Here is a 24643-nt window from a genome sequence, read left to right as displayed (position 1 = left end):
CAGGTACTGTTATCCCAGTTTATCTATCATATGGCTGAGGGCTAGTGAGATTCAGTAATTCATCAAGACCCTGAACATTAGAAATTATTCACCTGATACTTATTACAAAGGCAAGAAAGACTTATACAAGACCACTGTAAAAAAGATCAAGACTATTACAATAGAGGAGAGAAACTGACTTCAAGTCTGAAAACAACAGAGGAGATTTACAGCCAGGGCAGGATGTAAGGGATGGGGGAGGAGATGGAAAACCATTAAAAAGGAACTTAGTAAGGTAATGAAGGGTGAGCAGAAAGAGGAACTTGATTGAATATCAAGAGTAAGGGGACGCTGAAAAACTGGCTTAGCAGGATTCTTTGGTAAAACAGGGCTCGGCAGAAACTGAACTCAGAAAGAGGGCCAAGGAAGAATTAGGAATGAAATTGAGTGCGTTTAAATCTGCATACTTTGCTGACCTTCCTACCCCAATATTAAGGATCAACAGTTTAAACCTCAGAGGATGCAATCTGGCTCTGTACGTCGTGAGGTATTCACCACATTGCCCAGCAAGATTACTGGTTGCGGGGGGAGGGGGGAGGATGGGAAAGGCAGTGGAGCACAACAGACACTAGTATGGCAATATGTAAATCAATGGATGTGTAACTGATGTGATTCTGCAATCTGTGTATGGGGTGAAGGTGGGAGTTCATAACCCACTTGAATCAAAGTGTGGAATATGATATGTCAAGAAATTTGTAATGTTTTGAACAACCCACAATAAAAAATTTAAAAAAAAAAAAAAAAGATTACTGGTTGCATCCCAGCCTCCAATCAGATCAACCAAAAATCACAGCCTTCCATATCTCTGTCCTGAGTCTGCAGGCGGCAAGCAAACCAAGCATCCCACAGCCTTATCTGAGGGCGGGGCCCCACGCACCTGCTGCGCGCGAATCACAGACCCGCGCGCAGGAGCGCAAGCGCCACAGCCGTGGGCGGGGCCTCACCACTCCCCAGTCTCCTCAGACCTGTAGGTCTCCTGCCGCTCTGATTGGCTTTCTGGGGATGACGCAAGAGGCCGCCTCCGCCTATGGTTGCGGAGCCGGTGGCCGGTCGAGTGGCGGAAGTGGTGTGAGCTAGGTGATCCCGCAGTGCAGGAGCCGCGCGGGGCTGGGACGCAGAGCTGAGGCCACTGCTTCACCTCCCCCCCAACCACGTGAGGATGACGCGCTTCGCCCTGACCGTTGTCCGGCAGTGAGTACTGCTCTTGCAGGGTGCCTTTCTTTCCCTTCCCATCGAGTATTTTGGAGTGGGTGGAAGGAGCATGGATCTGTCATCTCTTGTCCCTGCCGGCTCAGCCCTTGGAGGGATGACTTGGAAGGGAATGTTTCAAGGTTCTTTCGTCTGGGTCATCCCCTCTGATCACAACCATCCGAGTGCTGAAGGCAGGTCTTAAATATCATCACTCCGGTGTTTCACGTGAGAAAGCAGTTGTAGCTGAGTAAACGATTTCGGTTCTCTTTAACTTAGTGGCAGAACTAAAACTGAAGAAAGACAACCCTGTCTCTCGGCTTCTGTGCAGTTTTTGCTGCTCCCCAGCAGATTTTAAAGAGTTTGCAGAATTGCCCTTCCGTGGCTGGTATTTTTAATGCTCTCTGCCTTCGGTTACTGCCTTTCTCCCACTCTGCTGATCCTCTTGGTTTACCAGAGCAGTCAGCTCCACGGGCATGTATTTCCGATTTATTTCCTTCCTCTCCAGAGATTACAGTTCTGAGAGAGAGAGAAAAAAAAGAGGGCCTTAGCCTCTTGGCAGACCGCCATCACCCAGAATAAATATTTTTATCATAACAGATTGCATGGAGCTAAATCTGTTATTGTCTCTTTTTTTCCTTCTCAGCACCTATTGAGTGTTCATGGGACGTGTAATTCAGTGCGGTTCAAGAGCAGAAAATTTTCAAGTAAAATAGTTGGGTTGGAATCTGCCTCCAGGACAGAGCCCTGAAGCCTGAGCCTCTGATAACCAGCTTAGTCTTTCTGACCAGTTTCCTGATATGCAAAATGGGAATAATGATAGTACCTATTGCTGTGGGTTATTGTGAGGATTAAATGGGGAAAGGTAAAGTGTATGGCATAAGGTAGGGGAAGAAAACATCTAAGAATTAAATAAGTTGTATAGGACAACTCAACAAAGTGCAATTGGTTCTCAACAGTACATGTATAGTCTATCTGTGTGCCAGTGGAGGGAATTACAGGGATAATAAGATACTGTTTCTGCCTTCATGGAGGTCATAAAGAAAGAACTCTTATAGGATTTAATCTTGTCAACCCTATTTTAACTGAGGTCTTTTCTCTCCCGTTCTTCCCTTATAGGAAGATAATCTTGGGAATCATCTGAAGTTCTCCTTTGAGGACTCATAAAATTTTAATGTTTCCCTATCACCCCACCCCCACCCCCCCATTTTAGAAAGCTTTGGGAGGATTCTTGACTTTCTTGAGGTCATACAACTAAATTGGTTAGCAAAACTGGAACTAGATCCCTGATTACTAACGCCACTTTTTTGTTTGTTTTCCCAACATAGGAGTGCTTTCTGGATCCAGCCAGAACAGTGTCAATCAAATGATTGAAAATTTAGAAGTTAGGAAGTCTGAGTTAAGGCACCCCTTGAAAAGTAAGGTGATCCCTGTTTAGATTTTTAATAGACAAAGTTTTATGAATGTGAATTTCATTCCCTTCCTCTGCTTAAAAAGTGCTTCATTAAAAAGGCCTTCATAGGAAATCACTTAAAAACCATCTCTTAATAAATTATTAGCTGCCAAGCAAAGGTGTAATTAGAATCTGACAGTCTTGAGGTCTGACATCCTCAATTTGCAGGTGAGAAAAATGAGGCAGAGAGGCCATGTAACTTGCTTAAATTCATGTGGCAAGTTGGGTAGGTAGGATTCAAACCAAAACAACTTGCCCATTGTGTTCTGCCTTTTTTTTTTTTTTTTTTAATTATTATGTCAAGTCCTAGTATTTGAAGATTACTTGAGTATCACTGGCCATGTTTGAGTCTCTTCCCCTGCCCATAAGATAGTTGTGATGAGAATAAATTTTGATCTATTTTAAACTTAGGAAAATGGAAAAAAAAAAAAAAGGTGTTGGAATAATCAGGAGGGCTGTGATTAACTGCTTTATTATCAGAGCCATTCCGTCCCTTTTTTTTTAATATTTATTTTTCAGTTACAGGTGGACACAATATCTATTTTGTTTTTATGTGGTGCTGAGGATCAAACCCAGTGCCTCATGCATGCTAGGCGAGTACTTTACACTGAGCCACAATCCCAGCCCCTCCATCCCTTTTCTTGCCTTGAGAGTTCTTAGAGCAAAAAAAAAAAAAAACAAGGTAAAAAATAAACCAAAACACAAAACCAACTGGTGGTTCTTTCAGGAAAAGAAATTATTTTAAATTTGATAATCAACATAGTTAAATATAATGAAATGTTAAAGAGTTGAATAATTTTATGGAACTTCATGATGTATAATATATAACTATATAATTTTTATAATGCAAGAAAATTTTAAAGCAACTAAATCCATCATGAATTTTGTTCTATTATTATATGTGTGTTTATCTTTCTTCATCATACTTTGAAGTGAAAGGACCAGTGTGTATCATTTTTGGAAGAGAATGCTCAAGATTCCCAACTTTGAATCTACCATTAATTTCTCATGACAGCACAGCATTGTTGAAAACTCCAACAGATGTAGGTTGGCATTATCATCTCCTGATAGGTGACAAACAGTTGAGTGGTGGGAAATGCGGTACATGAGGATAGTGGGATAATTCTATAAACTGGATCCATTATGCTTTCCCTGACCCCCACATGTTTTTTTTTGTACTGGAGATTGAACTCAGATGTGCTTAACCACTGAGCCATATCCCCAGGGTCTTGAAACAGGGCTTTGCTGAGGCTGGTTTTGATCTCATGATCCTCCTGCCTCAGCCTCCTGAGCCATTGGGATTAAGTCACACACCACCTCACCCAGTTCATGTGTTTTGTTTTGTTTTTAAAGGCAATTTACCTGCAATCCTGCCTGGTTTAAGTCAACAGAATATGTTATGTTCCTCAGCCAACGATCTGTTATATGCAGAAGGGCGGGCCCAAAATGCCAAAAAGAACACAAGTTACCCTGAAAAGGGGTGGAGGTTGTGTGACCCTTATACAGACTAGATTCCAAAACTGGAATTCCCCCTAACCACAAAATCAGTAAGAACAAATTCCAATTAGAACTAGTCAGCAGGGGTCAAAGTAATCAGAGTTGCCTTGATTCTTTATCCTGTGCAGTGGAAATCTGATGCAAATGTGATATCAACTAAAAGTCAAGAGGTGGACTTTGGGCGTGACTCAGGAAATTTCCCTGGGACCCCCAGTAAAATTGGAGGGCAGAAGGAGCATGCTGTCCTTCCCCTCTCTGAGAGGACCCACTTCCTACCTTGAGAGTGTCCCCTTTTCCTGTTCTTTCTAATAAACTCCTACCTGTTTCTCTGAGCAACAATCTGATATGTTTCTGGCATGATCACAAGACCCAGTGAGAGAAGAGGGCTGTGGCTGCCTCATCTTTGCCCTTGCTCTGGAACACCCGACACAAGGCTGTTGAAGGCCCTGGTTCCTTGAACTATTTTTTTGTTACTGTTTGCAGTCAATCACTTGCAAGCCATCATTTCACTTCCAACTGACTTATAAAACTTTTTTTTATAAAGTATATTTAATTTACATTTGATGACTTAAAGATGATCAGTTAGTAAAGCTGTGCATAGCCAAACTGCCCTTTCTTATTCTGCTTCTGTCAGCAGTTACTTTTTGTTAAATGTTAGTCATGTTTTAGACATTAAAAAAGCAAAGCAGTATTAAATTATCTGCAATTTAATATTTTTATAAAGATATATGTAATTGCTATATTACTGTGATATTGGTTCCTAGGTATTGGGGTGGTCAACTGAGGGGAGCCTTTACAACCAGGATGCTCTATATATAAACAAAAAATGTATCATGAGTTGGCTATTTTACAAGTGTTTTTTTTTTTTGTATCGGAAATTGAATCCAGGGGTGCTTAACCTTTGAGCCACATCCCCAGCCCTTTTTATATTTTATTTTGAGACAGGATCTTGCTAAGTTGCTAAGGGCCTCGCTAAGTTGCTTAGGGTCTTGCTAAGTTGCTGATACTGGCTTTGAACTAATGATCACCCTGCCTCAACTGTCCAAGTTGCTGATATTAAAGGTATGCACCACTGTGCCCGGCCTTATGAGTGTTTTTCCACTCAAACCGTCTAGTGAAAGTCCCTATATTACTAACCTTTGAAATCTTCTGTTTGCAAATGAATTAATTGTAAAGGAATTAGAATTAAGCTGTATTCATGAGTAAATATCAGAAGGTTTTATATTTCCATGTACAATAAAGCATATTTATTCTGAAAATGTATACTAATGAGTATATACTAATTTCCCATGATTTATCTCTCTGGTATGGCAAACTGAGTATTGTCTGTTGGATTTGAATCCCTCAAGAGGACATAATGGGGGAATTAAGCTTTATATGATTTCTAAAGAAATTCCACAGAATATAAATCTGGACTGAAAAAAAAACTTTTAAGTGAAAAACCGTATGATAAACTACAAAATGAATGATGCATATTTGTGGGCCTATAAATGGCTCGTCATAAGACTTCACTTCTTGGCATAAGTCTTTAGATTCCTGCAGAGTTGGATGTTGTATTTTGGAAGTGGATCACACTGCAGTTTTGAAAATGAGTGGTGTTATTCTTGACTCCTTCAAAATATATCCCTCTGACCTTTCAGCTGCCGCCTCTTCTCTGTCTCTGTCATAAGCCAAGCTTTGGTTAAGGAAAATGGATTAATAGTTAAAACTATTTTATCCATCTAGTTTCCACTCCCCAAACTAATTTTAAACACTTGCTTCAAGGATTTATGTAATCTTGGTAAAGCTAATAAAAGCTCTAAAATTTTAATAAAAGTTTTAGGGAAAATGCAACTTTTGGATTCCTACTGTGTAATATTTATAAAGTGTTTTGAAGGCAAAAATACCCAACACAAGTTAAAAGCAAAAGCCGTGATTATGATAATACAGTTAGTTTTGTAGCAGTCTTTATTGACAAATAGCTGAAAGAAGTCCCGCATTACATCACAGCTATTTTTCTCCTTTTGCCAAAATCATTAGATGGTGGGAAGTGCCTTTACAAAACTACCAAATTACTGGTGTTTCATTTTTGGTAACTTTAGCAGCAGTTCTTTTATTCTTCATCTCAGCAAGATTATGAGGTTGAGATACAAAGTGAATCTAATGCATAACACCATTTTCTAGGTGAGAGATGACTTGCCCTGGATGCTTCTGATCCATCTGCAGGGTAGAGGTTAATTTTCTCTTTTGTGTCCATTAGGATTCCCAATGAATTCTGGATAATAATGATGAATTAGTACTATTTGTTTTGCCAAGGCGTAAATAGTTCTATGTATATATCATACTTTTATTTGTAAGCTAATAAATAAACATTTTTAGAAATCAAAACAATTCTCCCTGTTGTTCTTTCCCTACCCATAGATGACTGTTTCTTAGTTTCATTATGTATCCTTCCAGTGTTTCTTCTGCAGATCCAAATATTATTTCCCTCCTTCCTAAAAAGGTGATGTTCTTTTTATTTTATTCTATACCATGATTTTTCTATTTAATTAGTATCTTTACGTAAGTCTCTCAAAGACACTGCTTGCTACACATTATTCCATTAGATAGATATATCACTATTTATTTGTTAATTAAACCATTAATAAATGGTTATTTGAGCTATGGTTAGGGAAACCAACTTCCTGTCAATGTACATTTGGAATATTTACAATCTTTTCTGTTAGAAATAATTTTAATATGAGTGAATGCAGGTGTTCCTAGCAACAGAGCTGTGGTTTAATAAGCCCGCCAGTTAATTCTGATGAGGCTCAAGTTTGAGATCCATTGCTCCAAGCAGCCATTGATCACAATGGTCAGGAGTCTACGCAGAGACTCAGTCTATATTCCTAGTCATGGCTCAAGAAACATTTGATTAAAGCACAAGAGTTTTAACTGAATTCTCCTTGATTCTACTTTTTACTTACTTGAGAATTGCTTTTATTGGTCTACCTTGTCATCTGGTCTTGCCCATGTACTCCCCTCTCCTCTTTCCTTTCCAACCTCCATTTCCCCAGTTACCTGGTGACCAATTTTTCTAGTCCTCTCACCCTTCTCATTGTTTCAAGGCTGTTTGAATTTGTTTTGTTTTTTAACTCCTAAAATTGTAGTGTCCAAGCCTCAGTTCAGTGTGCTGTGGTCTGCAGGATAGTGTTCAGTACTACAAAATGTTCCTTCTTTCCCATTCCATTCCAATGCTCTTTCCCTTGCTCAGTTCAAGGTCAGCAATATAAGGACTGATCTTTATGTTTTGGTTCTGCCTTTGAAAGTAATTTTGAGTAATATATTTATTTCGACAAGATTATTTAACAAAAATAATGTATGCACATATATAAATATTTTAAAAATAGCATTATACTCTTGCAGTTTATTTAAGATTGATTTCTAATCTATACATTTTAATTTGGGGTAGTTTGTAATTTTGAGCTCATCACTAGAGCTATAGAATGAATTGCATTTTTATAGGTTCAATTATGAAGTGTGTTATGATCCAGATGATCTTTATGAATATCATTACCCTTCATAGCTAGTTTTCTTCTTTTCAAAAATGACATAACTTGATATTAAAGTTTTTTCCTCCCTCTTTCTATTTTAGTGGGGAAACAAGATTGAACAAAGAGAAAGTACTTCAAGGTTGGTATAATCTGGTTGTTATTCTAAATCTCTGCTTTAGTGTTAAAGTGATATGCAAATTAATCAGATTCAGTGGGTAGGGTAGCCTGGGGGCAGCACTGTACTGGGATTGACTTAGATTGAGATTTCAGAAATAAAGTATATAACAGCCACAGAATATGATCAGAGCAACTGGTAACCAAGAGGAATAAATCTCTTGACTGAACTAAATGGACACAACAGCTCTTCAGCTGGGCATAGTGATGCAGGCCTGTAATCCTAGTGATTTGGGAGGCTGAGGCAGGAGGATCTTAAGTTCAAGGGTACCCTCAGCAATTTAGTGAGGCCCTGAGCAACTTAGTGAGACCCTGTCTCAAAAAATAAAAAGGGCTGGGGACAGCTCAGTGGTAAAGTACCCCTGAGTTCAAACCTTAGCATCACCACCACCAACAACAAAAAACCCCAGAAACCACTTCTCCAAATTGCTCTTTACATTCAGCTTCTAAGAGACCTAGTCAGCTGATTAGAAAGTTATATTGGTTCTAGATGCCTTAAAACATAACTGTCTAGATTTAAAATGGTTCCTATTTGGAAATATGACGTTTTCTGGCTGGTGTTAATGGTATTTTCTAGCTCAGATATTTTTGTTTTAATAGTAACCAAGAGCTTTAATTCTCATGTGTGCTCGTTATTTTATTCTGAACTGATTCTTCCTCTTGAGTTCTGTTAGTATGGACCCCAAGTTTTTAGTTGTCCTGTGATCTAGCTCAGCTTTTTAAAGAATATCCTGAGTGAACTTTCAGGTAGAACTGCTATTTCTGTGCTGTGATTATAAAAGCATTTAGTTTTGTTTGAGGGGTAGTGACCTGGGGTTAATATAAACTGGTTTTCATTCCCAGGGTGCTTAACTCCCTTTTCTGGAGACCAACTAATCTGACACTTAAATGAACCTGCTTTTGAATGACTTGTACTCGACCCAAGTTATTCTCTGGCTTTGATCGGTTGCCACCACCTTGTCCTTTAGTACTGCTCCTTTGTCTTACTTCATTAGAAGCTGACCGTGGAATGTGAATAAAAGTCTTTTGTGTTCACATTCATTTTTTAGTTTATTCTTTTTTTTTTTTTTTAAATTCTTCTCCCAACTTAGTTGGATGCTTAGTTCTTTAAAAAATATACATAATCTTTTTAGCTGGTAATAGTCTATTTGCCTTTATTCGGGTTACTGATATGTTTGAACTTCTTTCCTTTGTTGTTCTTTTCCTCCTTCTTTTTGTAGTCTTCCTCTTTATTCTTACTGGCTTTTATATCTTAAGTCCTTATTTCTCAGGCTTGTCTTACCTTCCCTACTGGTTCCACCATTTCTGGTCTTTTAATGGTTGCCTTTAGAGTTTCCCATTCATACCCGTTTTAGTCAGTTTATGACAATGGACTGGGCAGGTGAAACCACACGTTTATTTCCTCACAGCTGTGGAGGCTAAGTCCAAGATCAAGGTCTTCCCAGTCTGCTTCCTGGTTTGCAGACTGCTGTCTTTTGGTTACATCCTCCCACGACTAAGAACAGACAGTAAGAGCTCTTGTGCCCGAGCATGCTTTTGTTCTCTCTTTTTCCCTCTGTACTAGGGCATTCTACCACTGAGTTCATTCCCAGCCCTTTTTATTTTGAGACAGCATCTTGCAAGGTTGCTGAGGCAGGTCTCCACCTTGTGATCCTCCTGCCTCAGCCTCCTGAATCACTAGATTACAGGTGTATGCCACCAGGCCCAGCTAAGAGCTGTCCCTTCTCTTGGGTCATTCATCACATTCATGAGGGATTGACCCTAAAATCTAATCATCTCCCACAGGCCCACCTCCCCAAAATACCAATTTTGGGGAGACATGGATATTCACCCTACAACACCTAATGAAGAATAACGTTGTTAATGTCCCCTCTCGAAAAATACAGGAACTTATGTTATCATTGTCTGTCATCTTAGTCTTTTTTTTAAACCACTTGATGTGGACATTATTGCCTCCACTTGTCATTCAGGCAGTGTTTGCTAGCTTTGCTGCTCATCGCTTCTTTTGCATCTCAGACCTTCTTTCCAGAATTATGTTTTCTGGTGTATGTGGCTAGGCTGATGGTAAAGGTGATCTTAGTGCATACAGTTTTGGTTGGACGGTTCTTCAACACTTGGAAGATGTTAATCTATTCTTATTTGGGCTTTCATTGTTCCTGTGAGGAAGTCCTGGCCCGTCAAGTGGCGTTCCACATTTACATCTTTCTCTATAACTGTTCCGAAAATCTTCGCTTTGGTTTATCTAGGAAGATTTTTTTTTTTTTAATTATCCTATTTGATATGCATTGTGTTTCCTTTGTCTGTACATGGGTGTCTTCCCTCATTTTTGGAAAACTCAGCCATTATCTCTTTTTTTTTGAAAGAGAGAGAGAGAGAGAATTTTTAATATTTATTTTTTAGCTTTCGGCGGACCCAACATCTTTGTTTGTATGTGGTGCTGAGGATCGAACCCGGGCCGCACGCATGCCAGGCGAGCGCGCTACCGCTTGAGCCACATCCCCAGCCCTTTTCTCCATTTTCTACCTCCAAAGATTTAATCTCTGAAAGATGGAATCTTTGGGAGGTGATTAGGTCATGAGGGTGCAGCCCTTGTGGGTAGGATTATAAAAAGGGGGCCCTGAAGAGCTCTTATACCTTCTTTCTGCCATTTGAGCACATAAGGGGAGAAGTCAGCACTCTGTACCCTGGAAGAGGCCTTCACCAGAACCCAGCCATGCTGACACCCTGATTGTGAACTTCCAGCCTCCAGCACTGTGAGACATGAATGTTTGTTGTTTATAAGCCATCTAATCTCTGGTATTTTGTTACAGTAGCCTGAACTAAAACAATGCATGTGGGGAATTCTCATTCTTTCCCGTTCATCACCAGTATATCCACATTCCTTCTCCTTGTATCTGTGCTGCATTCTGGGTAGTATGTGCAGCTTTGTCTTGGAGTTCATTACACCTCCCCTCAACCACATCGCTCAATCCACTGAGGGAATTTTTTTTTCTTTTCTTTGCATTCTGTTTTTCCTTATTAAAAGATTTATTTTATCTTTTAGAAAGCCATCTGGTTTTTTTAATGCTTTCTGTTAATTGCTTATCTTTCTGAATCTGTCTTTATGGTAGGGACCAGACAGATGTGAGCAGTGGAAACATGAGGTTAAGGGAATAATTCTATAAAATGAGTCTCGTGTGCTGACTCTCATGTGGTTTCTTTTTTAAAAAAGCAATTTGCCTGCAGCCCTGCCTGGCATAACAACCTGTTATCTGCAGTTGAAATGCAGGCCTAAAATGCCAATAAAAACATTAGTTACCCTATAAGGGGAGAATTTTGTGACCCTTCCGCAGACCAATCCCAGAACTCTGAAAGGTAAGGATAATTCCCCTGACCATAACATCTCTAAGAACAAGTTCCAGTTAGAACCACTCAGCACAGGACAAACCAACCTAGAGTTCCCATGTGCAGAGAAAACTTGAAAGTCTGCTGTCATCCTGCTGTCTGTCAGTCAAAAGTCAAGAGGTGGACCTGGGTGGGTCTTTCTGGAAACGTCTCTGGGACCCCCAATATAATCAGAGGGTAGGAGAGGCATGCCATCCTTCTCCTGAGAGGACCCGCTCTCTCCCTTTTCCTATCCCTTCTAATAAATTCATGCCTGTTACTCTGAGCAACACATCTGAAATCTTTCTGGTATGACCAGGAATATTCTGCCTATAACATTTATGTCTTATTCATAATTAATCTCATAGCTTTTCTTTGCTGATTTCAGTGTGTGAATTCTTAGTGATTCTAAATCTGTTCTTTTTTTCTGCTGACTCTCATTCATTATTATGACTCTCCTTCATTCATTATGGATTATTTTCTTGTGTATGTGTTGAATCTTTGGCTGAACTATTATTTGCTCTAAAATTAGTGGAGAGCTTGTTATCCTCTGTTGTGAGTGGTTTGTTCTGAGCAGGATTTGCATTTGGCCACTGGCCTGAGATGACAGTAGCCTCCTTCCAGGACCCCTTGCTTCAGTGCAGTTTGGTCCTCCCACCTTGCTGTCCTATGAGCAGGCCTCCTCCAGAAACCCTTCCAACCTGAGCTGATGTTGCAGCAACTCCAAATTTCCCATGTCACTTTTCACATTTCAGCCCAGGTGTCTTTGATGGCTCGGCTTTGTCCCTTGGGGATTTCCTTGCATTCTATGAGCCCATTCACGCCAAGCATACATCACTTAATTATTCTGTAATAATAAATCCCTTCTCAGTGTCCAATCTGCTTTTTCTTCTGGAAGGAAGTGTAGGTTTCATAGTGTTTTTTTTTTAAACGAAAAAGAAAGGGAAGGGGGCAGGGAAGAAAGAAGTACCATCATTATAATATTGAACATTTGGACAATGGAGATATTGTAGGCAAAACTTTAGGTAATGATAGCAGCACATGTAGGGTCAGAGCCACCATTTATAAAATGCAACTAATGAGGACATGGGCAAACACAAAAGAGGGAAGAGCTAAAACCGAGATGTTCTTAGCATCACCTTATTCCCATCAGGCAAACAACTCTTTGGAAAACATTTGAATCTGTGAGCCTTGATAGAATCATAGCTTAACTTCACAGTAGGTACTGCCGGCTCTCTGAAAAGTCGTGTGGAAAAGTGCATGAGGAAACCTTTCATTAAAATAGAGATAGGCACAGTTTCTGATCTCTTATCTGTGGCTTTATCTGTACCCCTCAGTTATGTTTTTGAATGCTTTGTTTCACCACAGGACAAGGAATAGATGAACCTCTTTCAGAGACTGGATTTAAACAAGCGGCTGCTGCTGGTAGATTTATGAGTAAAGTGAGGTTTACTCATGCTTTCTCCAGCGACCTCACGCGGGCAAAGCAGGTGAGTGTAGGGTGAAGGTTTAGGCTAAGAGGTCCCAAGTCTCAACAAGTGTATAAGCTTGAAAGATCTGCCACCAGAGCCCGCAGGGAATTAAATCACATAACAGCACCTCCTCCCCACTCTCTCATCTCCATGTGAACTCTTTCCTTTTCTTCTCGTTGAACTTAGTTTTTTGGTTTTTGTTTTTTTTAATTTTTAAGTTAGAGGAGCTTTGGAAAAAAGTGCTTAACAAAAAATAAAAATAAGGTATCAGGAAAAATCCAGGAGAAATGACAGGCAGGAGATTAACCCACAGTCACATCAGATAATAGAAAGGCTAGCAGAGTAAAAAAAATTCTGATTCCATAAAGAAATATGTGATATGATATAAATGTCTTTAGAGAACAGATCTCTATAAAAATGACACCCAGATTTTATTAAAAAGAACCAAATCAACTTATTAAAACTCAATGGAAGGAGACTTTTGTGACTAACTATGAGGGAATAATAGGATTGGAATTTACCTCCCTGTGTAAACAACTAGAAAACTCAACAATAAGTGCAAAATCTCCTCGAGGCTGGGGTTGTGATTCAGTGGAAGACTGCTTGCCTAGCACATGTGCGGCACTGAGTTTGATCCTCCGTACTGCATATAAATAAATAAATAAAGGTATTGTGCCCATCTACAACTAAAAAAAGTATATGTTATTTTATATATATGTATATATTATATACATGTAATACACTTATTTATAATTTTCTTCCAATCTGTGGTTTGCCTTTTCATTTTACAAATGGTACTTGCAAAGAACAGACAACTTTTACTCAAATAAAATCCAGTAAGTGAGACCTTGGACTTCAGGCATATCGTGGCTCTGTGATGCCTAGATGAGATGGAACAAATAAGCTGAGCCCCAGGATTGTCCAAAGCCATTTCCAGACTCTGGTAGGGGGCACAAAATAGAGCTCGGTGGTGCCCGTGATTTGAGGAGGGAAAGCATGGAATTTGGGGATATTAAGGTGACTAAAATTTGAGGTTCAGAGAAGTAGAAGAGCTAGACAGAGAAAGAACTCTAGAAGTATACATAGCAGTCTGCTTAAATATGTCAAAATACGTTCTTCTGTCATGGATAACTAAAATGAACAAATTTTTAAAAATTCAACCAAAAAGAAGCTTCTTTGGTGGACTGTTATCTGCGTATGGGTGGAATGACACTGCATGAGAACAAGCAAGACACAGCTGTAGAGGAAGGACTGGTTCCTGGGGAGGGAAAAGTGGAGCGATTCCTAGAGCTCACAGAGGGTGGGGAAGCACGTGAGTCCCCACCAGTCAGCGTGCAGGGATTTTGTGGAATACACAGGGCACGCAGTAGTGATTCCAGAATGATCACTTCCTAGCAGTAAATAAGGAAGAAAAATGAGGAGAGAAATAGAAGATAAAAACCAAAAATCTTAAAAAGGAACAAGGTTGAGCTCTATATGTGTATTATGAATTGTAATGCGTTCTGCTGTCGTATATAGCAAATTAGAATTTAAAAAAAGAACCAGATTGATCTAGAGATGAAAAGTATGATGTCCTGAAATAAAAATGTCACAAGATGGACTAACAGGGTAGGCACTGTAGAAGAGGTCATTGAACATGAAGACTTAGCAATAGAACATTCCGAATTTACTATGGAGCAGAAAGAAAGAAAGAATAAAATAGGAAGATAACCAGTCTCAGCGAAGTATGGAACAGTGTCAGACAATCCAACACACATGTTGGTTGGGAGTCCTGAGAGGAAAATGGGGAAAAGGAGGTAGGAGTGAGTACAGGAATTTTTAGAAATATATTCTGAAGGTATAAAGATTGAAAATACTTTGAAAACTAAAAAGAAGACTTTTTTTTTTTCTCAAGCAAAATTGGAGAGGCCAAAAATAGAACTACCCTTATATAGTCAATTATTGGTTTTATGTTTTTGGTCAGTAGGATTTTGACAAAGGTCCTATAGTAATTTATTAGATAAGGATAGTTTTTTCAATAATGATGCTGACACAACAAACATGAACGTCAACCCTTACCTTGTACCACACACAAAAACTAATTTGAAATTGATTTTATAAACTGGATTTTATTCGAGTAAAAGTTGTCTGTTCTTTGCAAGTACCATTTGTAGAATGAAAAGGCAAGCCACAGATTGGAAGAAAATGTACATATATATATATATGACACTGTGTGCATATGAATTCTTTCTACTCAGTAATTAGACAAACTTTAAAAGGGGCAAAAGATTTTAATTAGAACAGGAACTCCATAAAAGAAGATGCATGCAAAGACAATAAAAATTATACAAATGAAAAGATGTTTGGCATCCTCGATCATCACATAAATGCAAATTAAAACCTCAGTGAGATACCACTGAACATAATATTTCAATGACTAAAATGTGAAAAGATTGTAGAGTATCTAAAAGTCACATATTGCAGGTGAGAATGTAAAAGAAACCAACTACTTTGGAAAATAGTTTAACATATGCTTATTGTTACCCAGCAGTTTAAGTCCCAGAGACTTATCCAAGAGAAATAAGAACGGATGTCTGCACAAAGACTCGTGCACCATTGTTCAGTAGGACTTTTGTTTGTAACAGCCATATAATAGACTCTGTGTTTATCAGGAGGTAAATGGACAAATGAACTGTGGTGTGTTCATACGGTGGAATACAACTCAGTACTGAAGGTGGAACACTAGACATGCATCAACATGGATGAGTCTCTCAAAAACATGCTAAACAAAGGAAACCGGGCACTAAAGAGAACATAATACATGATTCTGTTTATATGAAATTCTGGTAAAAGACTGATGTACAGTTATATAAAGCAATTCAGTGGTTGCTTGGGCCAGGGGTGAGAAGGATTTACCGGCATGGGTATGAAGATATATTTTGGGGTGATAAAATTCTTCTGTATTTTAAGTTTTGGCACTTAGATGGGTGTATAAATTTGTCAAAACTCAAATGAACTGTAGACTTAAGATAGATGTATTTTACTGTTGTAAATATGTATCGATAAAGTCAGTTTAATGCAGGGAATAAGTTAGGAAAAACCTCAATGAATATACTGAGTTACAGATTACACACAGCTGACATGATTGTTAAGACAGTAGACCTAAGGGCAACATACATGACTGATTTGAAAGACATGAGGAACATGGTGGGAAGTTGTAATGTCTTTCAAGAGGAGACGTCAGAGAGTGAGGATGAGGCAATATTCAAAGAGGTCATAGTTGGTCTTACAGAATCATTAAAAGACAGTGGATCTCAGATCCAGAAAGTGTAACCAGTCCCAATTGGTAAATACAAAAGAAATCCACCTCTATATTCATCGTAGCCAAGCCAAGATTCCAAAGAATAAGGAAGACAAACATCATTCACTAGTCAAGCAGTTAGGCTGTCTACAGGTCTGTCAATGTCAGTAACAGCCTCTTCAGTATGCTGAGAGAGGGCAAGGATTAACCTAGGGTTTTAAACTTTTTCTAGAAAACAGGTGAAGACCGTTCAGACAAACAGACCCTCAAGGCATTTTCAAAAAAATATTGAAAATAATTCTAGAAGGAAGGTCCGAGTTTCAGAAAAAGATCAGTGAGCAAAGAAATTGGCAAAGGTACACATAACATAGATAAATACAAAGAAATACAACATGCATATGACAGTAATGATAATGTCTAACTTACAGGGAGGGGATGAAAATGCAAGGTAGATGTGGACTTAAACAATTTCTGTAGTTTTGCAAATACGGGGTTTTATGTCCACTAAAACTAGCCAGATAAACTGAAAGAAGGAAACATGGACACAAATGAGCAAAATTAAAAGATAAACAGCCGCAGGAGTAACACACCCATGTTACACACAGGTGAACGATGACCCAGAATCTCAGCAGAGAACTGTAAACAGTAAATTTTAAACAAAAGTTCAAATTCTAGAACCAAAAATAGCACTGCAGTTGAGGCTAATGGATGTTAAATAGCAGTTTAGACACTTGAGTGGAGATTTAGGAAATGGAACAGGTTAGCCAACCTTTTCTATAAGGAGCCATGTGATATATACTTTAGATCTTGTGGGCTCTGAGCTCTCTGTCACAACTGTTCACCCCCACTGTTGGAGTGTGAAAGCAGCCAGAGACAATACCTTTGTGGAACTTGTGTCTGTGTTCCAATAAAACTTTATTTACAAAGCAGCTGACAGTTTGGATTTGGCTTGTGGGCTATAGTTTGCTAACATGTGAACTAAGAGATAGTTTAGCAGAAAATACCAGAGTCAGTCATGGAGAGACAAAAGGAGGAGCAGAACAGAAGGGGGACCATTTGTTATTGTTGGTTGGTTTTTGTGTTGCTAGGGAAGGAACCCTGTGCATGCTAGGCAAGTTCTATACCACTAGGGACATCCCCAGCCCAAGAGGCAGCATTTACACAGGAAATTTATTGCTTGTTCTTTGATCTTATTATAGTTTTTAGTTAATGAAAGTGTCATGTATTGTGTTGATGTTTCATAGTGATTAACATTTGTATAAGAAACAGTTGTGTTTTGCTTTGCAGACCATGCATGGGATTTTGAAGCATAACCTGTTTTGCAAAGACATGACAGTACAATATGATTCAAGACTTCGAGAAAGGGTAAGTGACTTATTTGTTGTGTATGCCAGATTTTCATTGCTGTGACAAATACCTGAGAAAAACAACATAGAAGAAAGATTTATTTTGGCTTATGGTTTCAGAAGTGCCAGTCCATGGTTTGCTGGTTCCATTGCTTTGGAATTGAGATGAGTGAGAACATCATATGGAGGAAAGCTGCTCACCTCATGGTAGCCAAGATGGAGAGAGAGAGTGGGGGAGGGGAGGGATAGAGAGGAGGGGCCAGGAACAAAATATAGTTCCCAAGGGAAAAATATAGTCCCCAATAACCTACTTCCTCCACACAGGCCTACCTGCCTAGCGTCCATAACCTCCCATTCAGTTATCCATGGATCAATCCACCAATGAGGTCAGAGTCCTCATGAGCCAGTCACTTCCCCAAAGCCCCACCTCTTGAACATTGGCACTGGGGATCAGTTCTTAAACTCATGAGCACTGGGGGGACATGCCTGATCCAAACTGCAGTATTTATACATCATGCTTTATCATAAAATTTCAGCTAGCCACCTCATTTTATAATGTGGCTAAAAATCAAGTGTAGTTCTACTGGGGTCTACTAAATGAGTCACATATTCTTTTACATATTCTCATAGTACGTGTGTGTGTGTGTGTGTGTGTGTGTGTGTGTGTTGCTGGGTGTCAAACCCAGGGCCTTGCACATATTAGGCAAGTGCTCTACCACAGAGCCACACACCCAGCCTGTATGTAGCACCTTTTAAATTACTAAAATTTTATGACATAAGATGGGATAAGCCTCTTGAATCATAAAAGGAGATACTTGTAAGAACTTGAAACAATATATAAGAGTTTAGAGTAAAAGGTGAAAAGTTCTCACCTCTCAGTCCTACTCCTCCCTTACAGGTATAAATAGATTTTTCTATTGCCCATTTTGTATGCCAGAAATGGGTCTTCCTGAGGCTGACGTAGCAAAGTCACACAGCAAAGTCATACAGTCAAATCATTAGATTTGAATCCAAGTCTCCTAGAGCAGTCTTGATTTTTATTGTGCTCTCTAATACTAACCTGTAAGCCCGTTAGCATCCCTGCCACCTCATGAATCTCTTCTTTACCTGGGCAGAAATGTAACAGAATGTGGAGGGCATTTTTAAAGAATGGCTTCCCATAACTTGCATGTGTTCTCTGTTATTGTTAAGAATGGATCTTAGAGCTACATCGTCAAGGCTGCACAAAGGGCTCAGTCTGTGCCTGAGAACCAGGGCTCAGACTCTTCAAGATGTTCTGACCTCTGAACCCTGAGCACACCTGTCATCATACAGTAGGAGAAAGCATCATCAGTGGGCGTGGCCACCTTTTTCACTTTGTCTCTGTTCCTGGAGTAATTTCATCTCCTATGGTTTTAGTTGGTGAAATCCCAATGATTTCCAAATCTGTGATTAGCTGAGATCTCTTACCTGAGCTGCATGTTCACTATCAGACTGCCTACTGTGGGGTTTCTGGTTTGTATGCTCTGCACCTGTTTTCTGCTCAGTGGGTGTTCTGCCTGTACCCCACGCTGCTCCTCTTTACCCTATTGGTTGAGTCATTGATTTTTTGCTCTTTGTCTCTTATGCCCCACCACCTACCACAGGCAGTCCTACTGTGTTCTCTGCAAACCCCTGCTGCCATCCTGGAGCAGCTCAGTGTCATCTCCTACCTCAGTCCCTGTGATAGTCATTCTCTTCTTTCCTGTCTTGCATTCTCTTTTCAAACCTAATCTCCAACTGCAACCTGAATAATCCTTTGCAGAACGGTTCACTAATTCTCTTAAACCTGGGTCCCAAGGTACTGTGTAAACTCATCTGTCACCTCCTTGCCTTCTCTTCCTCCCTGGTACTTCACGTTGTAGTCTCAGAGTACTGGTTGGGCGTTGGCATGGTGTTTGCCACCTGCTAGCATTCTTTCCAAGCACTGCAAATTCATTCAGCTTCGTAACCTACTGGGTGAAGACTGAAAAACCTTACGTTTTAATTCACATTTTATAGATGGCAGACATCAAAGCACACAGAAGTCAAGTCTATGCCCCCAATCACATAGCCACCCAGCCCTGCAGTCCATACTCTGGAACGCTGATCATGGGCCTCGGGCTCTTCTCTGAATCACCCAAATTCTTCTGGCAAAAGAGCCAGCCTCATGAACTTCTGGCCTGTGCTCCACTCTGCTCCCCGATCTGCCAGTTTCTACTCACCTGTCAGGCTTTGACCCTCTGTGATTCCCCCATCCAGAGGAGTCATCTCCACGGGTGTGCCTGTGTCCTTCGTTTTCTCCATTGTGCTCCTTGGTCAGCAGCTCACCACACTGGTCTCTGCACAGGCGGGCTCAGCCCTGTGGCCTCAGTGCCCAGTTTGCTTCATGGTGGCACTCAGGATACCTAATAAAGGAAGGTTTCCATTCCTCTGAAATCAAAGCAAGTGATAATTCTTACTGATCCCTTTTGTAATAGAAATTGCTTTGTATATACCTGGAGACATGAATTAGGCATTGAGGATTGCAAGAATGGCTGACTTCGTAGCAAAACATGCATATATTCTTATAAAATGGTATTTTACTCACGGGTTTCTATCTGATGATGGTATGAGGATCTTTTGGCATCATCTGTGCAAAGTATAACAGTTTTTTTTCTTTAAATTCATTATTATGCAAGCAACCCATTATCTGTATAAGGAATTAAAAGTGACTTGGGGAGAAATACAGTTAAAATCTATACTACCCCCAGATAAACACTGTGAACATTTTTGGGTATGTGTATTCTTAATTTTTTTCCCCCTGCTTGTGCATTTTTCTAAATGGAATTCTTTGTATTGCTTTTAAACTAGCATTTCTCATTTATTGTGTACTGACTGCTTTTCAGTGCCTGTAAATGCACCTTGATATAATCACCTAATTAGTGGCTTAATGGATATTATGTAATTTATATAACCCAGCAACTACTAATTAGCATCCAGGTTGTGACTAGATTTTCTGCTGATGTAAATAATGTTAAAATAAATATTTTTGCAGTTCATTCTTGGTACACCCATCTAACATACTTCTAGAAATGGACATTGCTGAGTGTGTACTTTTTCTTATATTAACTCTAAATTGCCTAGTTTAAATGGCGTTTCAAAAAGCCACGCCAACTTATATTTCCATGAGTGGTCTAGGAGAAAATATTTCCAAGCCACACTTGATGTTGTCAGTTTCTTTAATTTTACAATGCAATAGCTGAAAAATGGTGCCATTTAGTTTTTACATTCTTGGGATTCCTAATGAGGTAGTTTCCCCATGTTTCTTGGCCCTTTGATTTCATTTATGACTTGTATGTCCTGTGCTTGGGCTCAGTCTTCATGCGCCTAGAAAGCTAGCAATTTGGACTTGGATTTTAACTTTGCTGTTGTCTGTGAAAGTGAGGCTATTTGTTTAACCTCCTCGAAACTTGGCTTCCTCCCTTATAAACGTGGAGAAATACTTTTATACCTGCTTCAGAATTCTCTTATTAAGACCAAGTGAGAGAGTGTGTGGATGGGAGGTGGCCAGCATGGTGCCTTGCATGTGTTCTCTAGCCCAGGAGTCTGAGCCTGACCTTGTATTTATTCAGTAAAGCCCCGCCGTCTACTTAGCTTCAATGACTTCTTCCATACAACCCTCTTTGGACATAGTGTACCACTCAGGTTTCTGTTGTATTTTCTAAGGCTTCATGGCCTCCTATGATACTGAATACGTTCCTGTTATCGGGAAGAGAGAGGATACTAAAATAATATAGGAAACTAAGCTTATTCATGGAGCCATCTCAATTGGCCAAAAGTCTGAACTGAATTGTTGTCTTGCAAATTCACCTGAGGCACCTTTGTCTGTTGGACCATGACAGAAATATGGGGCTGCGGAAGGCAAGCCTCTAAGTGACCTGAGGAACATGGCCAAAGAAGCTGGGGAAGAATGCCCTTTCTTTACACCTCCCGGAGGAGAGACGTTAGACCAGGTATGTACGTACCACTGACCCGAGCTGCCAAGTTGGGGGACTTAACATTGTCAGAATGGATGAATCTGACTCACTTGTAAATTAGACGTTTGTGAATTATAGCCAAGCAATTCAAAAGTTGCTTTGTTTATAACACAACTCTGCATGATGTTATTTCTTTTCTCCTTTTTAAGGCATCCTCTCTTTCTCATTTGCTGCTAAGTTAGCAGCCATTACTGATCATGAATTTAAGGAAACCTCCTCTTTTATGGTATATCTAAGAAAAAATTGTTTGTGAAGCAGTAGCGAGCAGCAGTGGTGTTCAGGGGGAATAAGCAAATCACTCAAGGGCCAGGTCATTCTGGACATGAACTCTGGCCACTGCTGCCCAGCAGCTCTTGAGTGACATCCTCAAGTGCTCACACTTCTAATAAGTCATCATCTTTGAATTGTGTTATTGATAATTTTCCCTCTATTCTTTATCTTTGTAATTTTCTGATAAACTCTATTACCTTAGTAAGAAAAAGATTTGTTGTTGTTCCAGCTGAATTGAAGTGCCACATAGTTTCTTGGTGAACATGATTTTATGGCTTTCTGTTCACTTGTAGATTTCCTTAACCTAGTGCTCTGAAGTCAGAAATTAGAACAATATCCTACTCATCTGTATCCCTGGTTTGCCTCCAGAAATGTGGTAGGCACTTTCTTGTACCTGTGAAAGCCCCGACTGAATGATCGGAAATATAGATTGAGATTCATCTACTTAGGTGTCCTTACATTGACCCATTAGAAAAGCAGGCAGTTATGTCATGTTTATGTTTTCAGGAGATCATTAATGTCCGTTTATTTCACATTTTCTTTCTTTCCTTATAAGGTGGAAATGCGTGGAAAACAGTTTTTTGAATTTCTGTGTCAGCTAATCATGAAAGAAGCAGATCAAAAGCAACAGTTTTCTCCAGGAGCTCCAAGCAACAATCTGGAAACTTCTTTGGCAGAGAGATTTCCTTTAGAAACAAACTACAGCTCTGAAGTTAATTCCGACAGTGGCGCTCCAGGATTAGTGGCCAGTGTCTTAGTCGTGAGTCATGGTGCTTACATGAGAAGCCTGTTTGGTTATTTTCTGACTGACCTTAAGTGTTCCTTACCAGCATCTCTGAGAAAATTTGAACTTTCGTCAGTCAGTCCCAATACTGGGATCAGTCTCTTCATCATAAGCTTTGAGAAAGGAAAAGAACCTATACCGAAGTGTGTTTGTATGAACCTACAGGATCATCTAAATGAAGTGACCAAAACACTCTCGGTTTAGATCTGCGTCAAAATTCTAACAGTTTTGAGCTTCTGAAGGGAGTGCCTTTGGCTTACTTTATTTCCGTCCTTTGCTAGTGCTAATTCGGAAATAGTTAAAAATCATATTATAAACTCTTCTGGAATGTCGGCCACATCACACAGTAGTGGAAAGCCATGTAGAATTGACTTATGTTGTCTTGAGTGCAGCCTGCGTTTTCCACCCTGCTTGATCCCATCTCTGAGTGATAAATGGAAGGAACTCAGTGTTGCAATTGGGGGATTCACATCCTTGCTATAGAAATTTTTTCCCCCTTTTAAAAAATGTTTGTTTGTGTGTTTGTTCTTTAATGAAAAAATTAGGCTATTTCATTGATTGATTCTTGGTAAGATAATGTTTATTTTTTACTATCACATCCAAGTCTTGAAAGAAAGAACTATTTATATTTCCCATTGCATATTTATAGTTACTGTTATATTTTGAAAGAAAAGTTCTTTAAATGGAAAATTCATACCATTATAAGTCTATGTATAAAGTAAAATGATAAAATGACACTAAAATCTTTTACTTAGAAACAAACTGTTGGATTTTTTTTTTTTTTCAAGAGGGCTTGAAATGTAGATGAATGCAGATTATTAGTGCAGAGCAACCTGGGGGAGGAGGTTAAGACATCATTTACTAAAACACATTACAGATGGAAGCTCTGAGCAGAAGGTAAAAGAACAGTGTGCTCTTTTATCTTGCAAAACACAAAGTCAGTGGAAGCCAAGAAAGTCCTCCAAAAAAGTTTGACTCAGAGAGTAAAGACCACTATCCACTTGCTTCTTCTTTAACCTGTAGGCTGAAGAATTTCCAGTTTGGGGAAGGCTCCAGAGAAAGTGAACAGTTGATAGTGGAACTATCAACTGTGTGGGAACCTCAGAATCTAGAGGGAGCTTCATTGAAAAGCATGGGGCAACTGTGGTTTTTTATGGAAGGTACAAATGAAGTTACCTCTGCTTTCCACAAGATGGCGCTGGAGGAAAGGAATTTTGACTAACCTAATTTGGACATCAGCTTGGTCCTTCAAAAGTCCTTGTCTAAATGAAGGCAGTGTCTTACAAGTAGTTTGCTTTAAGTAATCATGTTGCTGAGTGCCATAAATTTCAGCTTACAAGAGGATGAATGCTAAACCTGTCAGTTAAGGCTAAAATTACTTTTGGTTGATATCTCCTTTGAATATCATTTAAATCTTTTGTAAAGTTGTATATTTCAGCATTCTTGGTGTGTCCACAACTACCATGTTTTCTGCCAAGTTTGGAAACAGGGTGTGAATTTGAGCACTGGAGGAAGTACACTAGAAATAAGTACTTGAAATGATAGCCTAAAAGAACAAATAATATCCTTATTCTCACCGTCCCAAAGTAATTCCTTTCTCTTTTTTTTTTCCTTCTTACATTGAGATGTAAGAAGAGTTTCCTTTAATTAATTCTCACAGTGCTGTTCCCCTGCAGAGGCGATCACTGCAGTGAGTGAGTGTCTGTGTTCATCTCTTCTTCTCATGTTCACCCCGTGTCTGCGAGGCAGCAGTATTGTTTGGTGCTTTAGAAATGTACATAAATATCATCGAGCTGTCTGTGTTCTTTATTTTTACCTATTCTGTGTTGGGGCACTCTCTATGTTGATATATATAGACCTAGTTAATTATAACCACTGTACTCTCATGAATAAATATAGCACATTTGGTTTATTATTCTACGAGTGGACATTTAGGTCTCTTCAGTATTTCTCCATTGAAACACTATCACAAGGAAGAATCTTTAGTCTGGCTCCTTGTGCAGAGTGGAAATTGTGCCAGATGTCTCTTCATGGTGGCTGTGCTACTTGTCAATGCCACTGGCAGTACCAAGAATGCCTCCCTTCCATATCTTGTCAATACTCGGTACCATCTAACTGGTTTTTGCTAATCTTCTGAGTGAAAAACAGTATCTCACTATTTTATTAAGTTTTTCTGTGATTGTTAATGAGCCTGGGCTTTTTTTTTTTTTTTTTTTCAAATGAATGACAGTTTCGGTCTCCTTGGATTG

General features: G+C 39.4%; 1 protein-coding gene across 2 annotated transcripts in view; it reads left to right on the top strand.

Moving 5' to 3' along the window:
* The first annotated feature begins 1054 nt into the window (after nucleotides 1-1054).
* Tigar (TP53 induced glycolysis regulatory phosphatase) overlaps nucleotides 1055-24643 on the top strand; it is a 48582-nt gene continuing 24993 nt past the window's right edge. The window contains exons 1-6 of one of the 2 annotated variants that reach the window (XM_015500745.2): nucleotides 1064-1230; nucleotides 7791-7828; nucleotides 12595-12716; nucleotides 17266-17343; nucleotides 21206-21316; nucleotides 22167-24309. In XM_015500745.2, coding sequence (XP_015356231.1) covers nucleotides 1199-1230; nucleotides 7791-7828; nucleotides 12595-12716; nucleotides 17266-17343; nucleotides 21206-21316; nucleotides 22167-22598 — 813 coding nt within the window. In that variant the 5' untranslated portion in view covers nucleotides 1064-1198 and the 3' untranslated portion in view covers nucleotides 22599-24309. Of the gene's footprint in view, nucleotides 1231-7790; nucleotides 7829-12594; nucleotides 12717-17265; nucleotides 17344-21205; nucleotides 21317-22166; nucleotides 24310-24643 lie in introns of those variants that run through there. The other variant, XM_048787666.1, reaches the window with a different exon arrangement.

The sequence above is a fragment of the Marmota marmota genome, unplaced genomic scaffold, assembly GCF_001458135.2.
Source record: "Marmota marmota marmota unplaced genomic scaffold, marMar, whole genome shotgun sequence".
Classification (NCBI taxonomy): domain Eukaryota; kingdom Metazoa; phylum Chordata; class Mammalia; order Rodentia; family Sciuridae; genus Marmota; species Marmota marmota.
Note: the sequence above shows the minus strand (reverse complement) of the source record. Positions and strands in the feature narration are given on the sequence as shown.